The following is a 10106-nucleotide window of genomic DNA, read 5'->3' on the forward strand; positions in this document are numbered from 1 at the left end:
GAAAGAAAGTTATAAACTCTCTTGATCAACTGCACGTTTTTGCTGATTTCTACTGATACTTTGCAGAAATAAGGCTGTTTTGGAGTGTTCTTAAATGTAACCCAACCATTACTCTTTCAATCACAAGATTATAAACCCCTTGTTCTTGGGCTTTTCTCTACTAAGCTAGAAACTTTGAAACTCGATAATTAGTTTGTCCAAATAGAAGTTTAGCATGACATTTCACCAGTCATTATTTTCGTACTGGTTTTCACTGCTTTGTTGCGGACAAACACACTCGACTAAAATTGTGTTTGCCAAATATTTTTTCCATTGTGATCCATCAATGTAAGGACTATTTTTGAAAGAGGAAATATTATGGTAACTCTCCTCAGACAGCATTCAAAAATTATGTGAAATTTATAGGGCAAAACCTGTCTGAAACGCCTTTGTAGTACGAAGAAAATCTAGAGCAAGGTATCAAGAAAGCAACCAAAATAGACATGTACTGTTTCAAGAGACACTTAATCTAGTATTAGAAAGACAATCAGAAGAAAATCAGGGTCCGTAGTTGAAAGCAGTACCGCAAATTCCAACAGGCCTTATGCCAGCAGTAAACAAAAGCACTCTGTACTGGGGCAGCACAGCTGGAAAGCCAGCAAAAATTATTGTAGGGCTTCATTTGCCCAGTGGTCCGTTGGATGGTTTTACCGATGGGGCCGTGCATCTTTCTGCCAGCTACATACTTTACCGGCTCAACAGCTGTCCCAAGAAGGCTGAGAAAAGGCAGGGAAAGAGGGGATCCCCAGCAGGAGGGTGGGGGGGATACACACCTGGGATCCTCCCAAGGTCACAGCAGAATTTGTTTGCCACTAGCTCTCCAGCATTAAAGGAGCCCCGGATTTAGACACCCCCAGTCTGTATCAGGTACGTCTCCCTTTTTCACCAGCATTGGAATGACTTAATGATAAGGATTCTGCTTATTTTCATACTGCCAGCTGGAGATACGTTATGCTTCTGTGGGGAAATAATGCAATGAAGCCATTAATGTTATAATAAAGTAATAATCCTAGGGCATGTAAGTCTCCATGTTGCCTTACATAAATCTATGTGTTGCTTTATACAGATACTTTGAAAAACGTAAGTTTGTAAGATGTAAGCAGTATTTCATTACTATGTCAAAGATCACAGCAACATGGCTTACTTAAACTGTCAGAGAGATACAGCTTATTTACAACTATCCAAGGGGCATGCACCAAGGTTCCTGTGGGAACAAGTCAGTAACGATAAGCAAACCTTAGATCTTGTATAAAAATCAGTATTCCTACCTATTAACACAATATGCTTCCAAACAAGCCTTTGCCATTGCCAACCTTGTAACTACGTTAAATAATACAGCTCTTTGAAATGTTTCAGACAATATATAAGCTCTTAGTCTCACAAAACACAATTTTATCAGTCCTAAGGAAGGGATTTGTGCATTTCTCTTAAGCATCTTCTAATTACAACAGAAAGTGACACTTTTTCTAGACCAGAAGCCTAACAGAGAAACGTTTTTTTGTAAAACCCTTTTTTATGAGTTTATTAAGTAGTTGTGATCCTTCCTACAAAACAAGTGAAATTAGCCTCTCACATTACCTGGTCTGGTTCCTCAAGGCATCCCTTATCACCCTGTGCCAGAGAAGTCACCTGTTTAACGAAACCGGACCCATGATATCCTTCCCAGCAGAAAGGCTCCCCAATTGCTTTTGGTGAGAGCGTGCTGCTGGGTGGGAGTGTTGGTCAGTTGGTTTGAGGAGAGTGGGTTAATACTCTCCTGATAAATCTTGTGGTTTAGGTTTAACTTCCCGTTACACTTTCCTGGGGTTACCCTGTATTAATCCGGTGTTTGTTTTCCTATCAGTTCGTCTACAGCAAGAAACAGTGGGAGAAGTTTAGCAGTGTTTGCCTCAAAAAGTGAGTTACCTTGTTAGAAGACAGCAAAACACAGGGTCCTTGTGTTGCTGCTCACAGCTACAGCAAAGCAGAGATTTATTTTTTGAAGCTACCAAGACGAAAACATTCTAAAGATGAAGAGCACTTCATCTTCTAAGTGAAGAGCACTGATAAAATGATTTGATAAGGACCAAAAATGCTTATCTCCATTCATTAAATTCATTGCATTCTTCTGTCAATCCAGCTCCACAGGTCCTGGCTTCCCTGAAAATTCCTGCCTTTTTTCACAAGTGCCCTGAAGAAAATAGTTCAAAGGAGCCAGCAGCACAAACCCATTCCAATCTCTGGTGCGACTCCGCCTTCCAGTTCCAACTGATCTTTGCACATTTCTATCAGCAACGCAAGTTCTGTGGACTCCTCTGAAGACAACAAAGCTCCCTTAGGTCTGTGGTACTCTGCGCAGGGCAAACTAGCTCACTGGAATCTCTGTCCCTCTGTTTTTCCTACTATTACTCGGCTCCTAATTATATGACTTACAAGCCTTTAGAAAGCAGTCCACTGCTAGAAACCTGTCTGCCTCAGGAACAGAACCGTTCCCTGAGATTCCCATGTCCCACGGGAAGCCTCCTGTGCAATGAACGCACTGTGTTTCTTTCAGCAATTTACTGTATTTTGCCAACGTTTTACTCTATGGAAATACTGCTTTTGTTTCAGTCTTGACATTGAGACAGCTGCAGACTGCCTAGCTAACGACTGCCTCTCCTTGCCTCGCTCTTTAACCTCCACCTTAGTCAATGCATCCCAAAACCACCTTTGGCAGTAATGGAATCAGATTTCTTAGCAAGGTGCATTTGCTCAAGGCTTTTCTAAACACATCCCATGTTAGCCATCTTTTTGAAACATTTTTTTTTCTCTGTGACATTCACCTTCCTGTGGATCATTGAGAGAGGAGTCGGTGACTCCTCCTGAGCATGCCTGGGCAACGATTTCCCCTCTGCTGCTGCTAGAGCAACTCACCTGTCGACCAGCTCACCTCTGTCCAGGCCGAATGATACCAGCATTTTTCCAGTTATTTGGAGACCAACCTTTCCAATTTTCCCAGCCTAATGAGTAATTGTGGGTGACCTTTTACATTTTCTCTCAAAATGGAAATGCTGCATAGCTGTAGCCATCGCCACAGGTCCCTTTCGACTAGTACAGCCATTTATCCTCAAAGAACACACGTTTCAGCTGTAATCAACTTCCAGGCTTTAAGGACAGTCCTCCCTCATTCTCACATCAAACCCACACCCAAAGCAAAAGCACAAACATCTGTCACCAGTAGTCCAAGTGGTTTGGAGAAAACCAGCAAGCTAGGATAGAAACCCTCACAAGGGCCTTACAAGCCTAAAAAAGAAAACCCAAATTGAATCCTGCTGGTGACTGAAAGCATTATATCTTTTCACCCAAATTCTGCCAGGATTTTGCAAAATTAGCAAACTGGCAAATGAGCTTCCTGTCACCTGAGAGTCAGCCAGCACTGCACAGCTGCTGTTTCTCTCTGCTGCTAAAAAAATCCCTCTTCCTGTGCTGATTCCAGGTTCACGATAAATCACTCTTTGTGGAGCACGCTGCATTTCCCTAGATTCACTTTCAGATTGGCAACCTTAAGCTAATCACAAACTATTTGTAAGCAAATCAGTTCTTCAATAGCTTTAGGATGCATCAAGCTGTCGCATAGGAATAGCAGGCTAATAAAGGGATGCCTTGCAACAGTCCCTCCCTTGGCATTTCTGGGAGGCAGCCTGCCTTCCTTGAAAGCCATTATCCTTAACAGCTGTACTTCTATACTGATGTGAGTTCTTCTTTTCCAGATCATCCTGCCTTTCTCGGAAAGCTAAGAAATGTAGCTGCTATTGTGCCAGCATCTGGAGGCAACACAACGTGTTCATTGCAAATGAACTGCCTTCCAGCCACTGTTTTTCTAATCTTGACACATTTTTTTAAGAGAATTTTCTCAAATCAAACTTGTACACATTTTTTTACTGCCTTTTTCCCTTGTTACACATAATGATCATCATCACAGAAACAGCGCAATGATGAGTGAATAGAAGGCTAATTTTCAGAGGCAATCTTCCCCACTTGTCAGCAGGGGTGTATGTTTGCTGTCACTCTCTCCTCTTGAAAGACAATCCAGGATAAACTGTTCTCTATTCAAGAGGTTTTTTTTAACATCTGAGCTATCAGTTTAAGTTTAGGAAGCGTTCAGTAATGCATTTGACATCCTGATGCACAGAGTAGCCACTTTTTCATTATTGGCTGCCCAAACCTGAAGAAAACCTACAAGTTTGTTTCTTGTTCCATCAAGCTTTGTCCTTCAGCTTCTTCAGAGTCCTTCCCTCTTCTACTTTCAAAACAATCAAGAAAAATCTTCTTGTTGCTCATTTCTTCAGTTACCTGATCTGCTTCCTTTAAGCACTGCATCATTATCACTTTTTCTTGGTTTGTACATCTGTGTCACTTTGATTCATGCAAAAAGGGGATGGAGAAGACTCGAATCCTCTTTTGGGGACTGTTGGATGCATCCCTATAATTGCAGGGCTTATCATGACTGCTTCTTTCCTGGTAATGCTCCTAGTGACTTACTGAGGAACTTGAACAATGGCTGGTTATTTTACAGCTTTGTCGCTATGAATGCCACAGATGTTATCAGTAATCTTGACCTAGAAGCCCAACTCCAGATGAGCATTTATAATTTAGCCTGTTGCCCATTCTTCTTAGTAGCTTTTTATGGTACCTGAATAAGACCTTATAGATCCTTGGCAGAATCAGTGGGATTTCTCTCCTTTTCTTCCCTCCTGGCTAGTAGTTCCATTCTATCTGGTAATGTCTGGGCTGAGCTAAACAGCCCCTTTGTACCAGCTATAGATACCTGTGTTTTTTCCCTGCAGAAGCAAGCACTGCTTCATAAGTACCACACTATCAAGCCTATCACCAGAAACATTTTGTGCCTCTCCAGCCATATTCTCACCACAGCTAGGACTGCAGCATTTTTTCCACTACGAGGAGTTCTGTAGTTGTTTGCATTACAAGATACAAGCATAACATTTCTTTTATGTAATCCCATTTACTTACAATAAAATGCACATAGTCTTATGTCTGAACTCAAGACACGTCAGTCTTTGCCCTGCTCTGGGCTTTTTTGTATACCCTGTATGTCAAGAAACCTTCTGAGTCGCTTCAGAAGCTGCAGTACTAGTACTTCTCACACCATCATCTCCTGAAGATGATGCACTGAAGCATCTCTAACCAAAGAAACCTTCCAGCAGCGGAAGCAATTCACCCAGATAGCTTCAGACAGCTTTGTTTCAGATGTCTTATTTAATAAAAAGAAGCAGGGCTGATTTTGCCATTTCTCCTGAATAGGAAGGCTGTCATGGTTGCTACTTACAAAGATTTCCTCAATCTGTAAATAACATGACTGATCATTCTTCCCCCACATTAGCCATGCTGGTTTTGACCTTAGAAGCTGAGTATCAGATGGTGTTAATGTCAAGACAACTGGATACTACCTATATCATATGATTTGAAAACAAAAGGAGTGATTAGCATGGTAATTTCCTGAGGTGCCCGATAGAATAGTACAGCAAACAATACAGAACAAAAGCCTCCTTGGTCACCACAGCCATAGGAATGCATCCTATTTCCAGAGCTGGTGACATTAGCCTTCAGCTGTAAGGCTCTTCAAGGAGCAATTCAGCTGCAAACAGAACTATTGTAAGACTTGGGAATTAGGTAGCCCACTGAACAGCGTACTTCATTGTCAAGTCCTTCAAATTTCAAGAAACGGTACCATTCATCCCACGTAACCTGGGATAAATTCTGTACATATAGGACAGCAGAGGCAGATTTCTCAAAAAGTGTCTTCCTAGACATACCATAATCTGCAACTCACTCCCTGGACACAAACCAAACCTTTGGGAAACCAACCAAACCTCCAGTTTTCATATCTGAATAGGAGCTTGCTGCTATTCCCTACTCTCAGCTCTCTATGCCAGATACAGTATAAACACATTCCTCTTAAAAAAGGAGCATAAGCAGTCTTTTTTTGTACCACGTTCTCTGAAGATTAGCACCTTCAACCTAGCTACATATAGGACAGCAGATACAGGGAAAGTTTCATTCAGAAACTTCATGTTCAGCACTTCAAGAAAAACACCCTTCATTTCTTTGTAAGCAAAGCTCACAGAAACCATTTGATTTCAGACAACCAGGACCCTACGACCAGTTTGTGACAATCCACATCCTGAAGTGGATGATGTAAGGCATCCTCACCTGCATGGAGACAGCTGTTCCAGCAAGAGAGCTGGTCTGCATAAGATGGTAATTTTTAGTGGAAGTTTCACACATTATTACTAGAACGAGGGAGAATTTACATTAGCATTCTAGACAAAGCAAAGTATGGCATTTAGTCTCTCAACTCAACAAGCTCCAGGTCCCCACAGTTCCTGAACTGTCATGCCACACTGGTGCTCTGCCTAGTAAAAACTCCCTTTCAGCAAGCAGGCAGTTGTATTTGACTGCTGCAAAGGGGTCTTTATCCCAGCTGGAACTTAGCAGGGTCACCATGAAGGGTATGGGAGGCTTCACCTTGCAAGCCAGAGGCCAGCTCTGCTCTGCTGCCCCTGCACTAGCCCAGCCATCGCAGCCCAAGACAGAGCGGTTTGCGAAACTGTACACACATCTGGCACTTCATAAGCTTTGCCCACGATGCTGTCCCTCATCTTAGAGCTTGCTATGACAGTGTCAGATATATAGGTTTGTGCTAGGAGAGCTGGGACATGGGGAACCCTCAGCTGTGAACAGGTACCATTTTTTGAATCATTTCCAGACTGGCAGCACAGAAGGCGTGGAACGTTACCACAGATGTGGCCTAACAACCTGTAAAACTGGCAAGGAGTGGCTGCAGGGTCTGCAGGTAAAGAAAGATGCAGAGAAAGCATTATCGTGCTGCCAAGGCTGGAACTGCATAACTTGTTGCTAACTTCATATACTCATCAAAAATGAATACACTTTTCTATATGTTAAGGTTCAAAATAATTGTTAAAAAATCACTTTTAAAAATACTAACATCGTATTAGCATATATGCATACAGAATCTGTTCTGCCAAATTAAAGCTAGTCCAAGACAGAAGGAAAATAAGTTATGAATGTTTACATTAGTAGTTTAATTACATAAACTTCTGTTAGTATGCCTGATCTCACTGCAGATTTCTTAAGGCACAGAACCTTTACTTGAAAATAAACCTAGAGAAACCCTCCCTTTAACCCACTTTTGCTGGTACTTTATCATATACAGACCCGAAAATCCATGCAGCAGCGTATCACAAATGCAACATATACTGACTAGCACTTTGAGATTACCAACTTTTTGTACTGAAATAAATACAGTTTAGCAGTAAAGTCTCCATCACAGCTTTGTCATAATTATTTTCCACATAAATGTCCGGATTCTACTTTCAATTTTAGGAAGAATACATTAAACGCGTCAATTCTTCCTGCACCAATTAGTCTCATGTTTCAGATCCATTAACATAAAAAATAATTATCAAATATTAAACCCCATTATTAGGTCCTTTGTTTTCTTCTTGTTTGCAGTTGTGTATTTATTACAAACAAAACCCTGAGGAATCTGTTGAGTCATTAGAAATACATCACTGAAATGCATACAGTACAGAATTCAACCCTCCCATTCACCAAGCATGCAATGCAATATTTATACTGCATATGTTTTCAAATGTAGTTTTATTCCAGTGACCTATTTGCAGTGTTTACATACATTTCAAAACAACATTATGCAAACATATCACAGGACACTACTTAATCTTTAGTATATACTCCTTTATAAAAGGTTTTGACACAACGAAGTCAGTCCAGAAAAGCTAACGTTACCAGGTTTCTTGATAAACAAAATACCATGAAGCCCTGTAACCGGCATGAGCACAAGTATCCATCAGAATGGATCCCTCTTTTAAATAAACAGGTTTAAGTTTTGTTCAGTAGACGAGTTTCTGTCATGACACTGTCCATTTAATTTTGTGCTTTCCAAAAGGCAAGCGTACTACAGAAATAAAGTTCCCTACCCAACGGGAGAGAGAAATTCAGTAAACATGTATGTGTTTCCCATTCCAGCAGAAGAATCCAAGTTCATTGAAATTCTCATTTGGCTCATTATGGCTAAATCCAGCACACCCTGCTTATACCTTCTTCTTCTTTGCCTGCTCCCCAGAGTCTAGTTTACGTTTCTTAGCAGAAGCTGGTTCATCGTCTTTTTCATCATCTTTAAATAAAAGACAGAGTTAATCAAAGTCAGAAAAGCCAGTTATTTTTGTATCAAACACTGTCCTTGTCTCAGAACAACAGACTTAACCATGTCTGAGATGCCTGGAAAAAGGCCACAGTAATATTAACTGACGATATCTTCATTTTTGGAAAGTGGACAATACGTGGACAGAATAGGAATGATTACTTATTATCACTACCACAGACCACTGAGGATAACTAGGAAGAGGCTTTGCTATGCTAATGTACGGTACCTGTTCTAAAAACCTTATTATATGAATAGATAAGACAAAAAGCTAGAAAATCACATTTTAGATGCAGGAAGTAATGTCAAGGTCAATGAACAGTTTATCTTCTCAGTTTTTGGATGAAGGCTGACTAAGAGAAATATGTAGCAGTCAAAAAGAAAAAAAAAAGCACACAGAATAAATGGAGCAAGACAGAGAAACTGCCCCTGGGGAAGAAACACAGAGAGCAAAAGGAGGAGGAAGACACTAAAACAACCTTCCTTTGCAAAAGGTTTGTAACAACTTCACTGGTGAACCAAAATATTATTGTGTGCTCCAGAAGTCCTGAATTTCTTCTGGTTTTGGACTCCTGATTGTTACTGACTATTCTCTTTCCCCAGCAATTTTTTTAAAAAAGTAAGTCCTCCCTCCCTCCAAATATTTCTTGACTTCCTAGATTACCATTACAGCTTGTACTGTGAGAGCAGTAAATATTTTCTTCCGTAACCTGTCACACAGACATTTTATTTAATTCCCCTCTTAGCCCCCATGCTTTGCAAACACTATAGGCACACCCTGCCCCGCACCCGCGCCCCGGCTCAGGGCAGCGGCGCTTTCGGGAGCTCCCACGCCGCTCTCCGCTTTACCCGAGCGCGGCCGAGCCTCCTGGCGCCATGGGGCGGCCTCCGCCGGTCCCCGCTCCCGCCAGCGGCGGGGGAGCCCGGGGCCGGCCGGGGAGCCGGGCCGCTGCTGGGGGAGCCCCCGCCGCCCGCGGCCCCTCACCGCCCGCGGCCCCTCACCCGGCTCCGGCGGCTCCTGCTCCTCGCCCGGCAGAACCCCGGCCCTGCCGGCCTGCCGGGGCGCGTCGTCGCCGTTGTCCTCGTAGATGTTGGACCACTTTATGGCCATGTCGAGGGCGGGGGGCGGCGGGGGCTTCCTCTCGGGCGGGCTGTAGGTCTCCGGCGGGGGCACGGCGTTGCTCTTCCACACCTTGAACTCCTTGGGGGGCTGCAGGGGAGAGCGGGGCACCCGTCACGCCGCGGCTCGGCGCCCGGGCCGCCCCCCTCCCCGGCCCCGGGCCGCCCCCCCGGGTCGCCCCCCCGACCCCGGCCGCCTCCTCGGTCCGCCCCCCGCACCTCCTCGGGCGCCCGCAGGACGCGGCTCTCCCAGTCGATCTGCTTGTTGAGCGGGTTGTAGAGGAAGGCGGGCGGCTGCGACACCCTACGGAAGAGCTCGTCGGGCGGCGGCAGCCGCGGCCGCCGCCCCGGGCTCCCCCCCGCCGCCGCGCCGCCTCCCGCCTGGCGCTCGTCGGGCTGGGGCTCGTCGGGCTCCGAGTCGGAGCTGGAGCTGCCGTAGGCCGCGAAATAGCCCAGCGGGTCCTCACCCTCCGCCGCCATGGCGGGGCCTCCCGCCGCGACACCGCCCGCACGGAAACCGGCCCCGCGCCGAGGGTTCCGGCCCGCCGCGGCCCCCGCTGCCGCCGGCCCCCGGCCGCCCCTCGGGAGGCGAAGGCCCCACCGTGCCGTCTTGGGGTGGGGTCCCCGCTCGTACAGGGCGAACGGGGGGTAGGTGGGAGACGCGGGGGCTCGCCCGGGCTCCTCGGGGATTTTCTCCCTCCGAGCGGTGAGACACAGCGGACGGGAC

At 44.9% G+C, this 10106-nt stretch overlaps 1 protein-coding gene across 1 annotated transcript; it reads right to left on the minus strand.

Moving 5' to 3' along the window:
- Nucleotides 1-7679: 7679 nt before the first annotated feature.
- On the minus strand, nt 7680-10106 carry C11H1orf52 (chromosome 11 C1orf52 homolog). Its single transcript, XM_056356512.1, has 3 exons — nt 9599-10106; nt 9263-9470; nt 7680-8233 (listed from the first exon to the last, which is right to left on the minus strand). Exons 1-3 carry the CDS (start codon nt 9857-9859, stop codon nt 8151-8153), a joined length of 552 nt encoding a protein of 183 aa, XP_056212487.1. The 5' UTR covers nt 9860-10106; the 3' UTR covers nt 7680-8150.

This window comes from Falco biarmicus, chromosome 11 (assembly GCF_023638135.1).
Source record: "Falco biarmicus isolate bFalBia1 chromosome 11, bFalBia1.pri, whole genome shotgun sequence".
Lineage (NCBI taxonomy): Eukaryota > Metazoa > Chordata > Aves > Falconiformes > Falconidae > Falco > Falco biarmicus.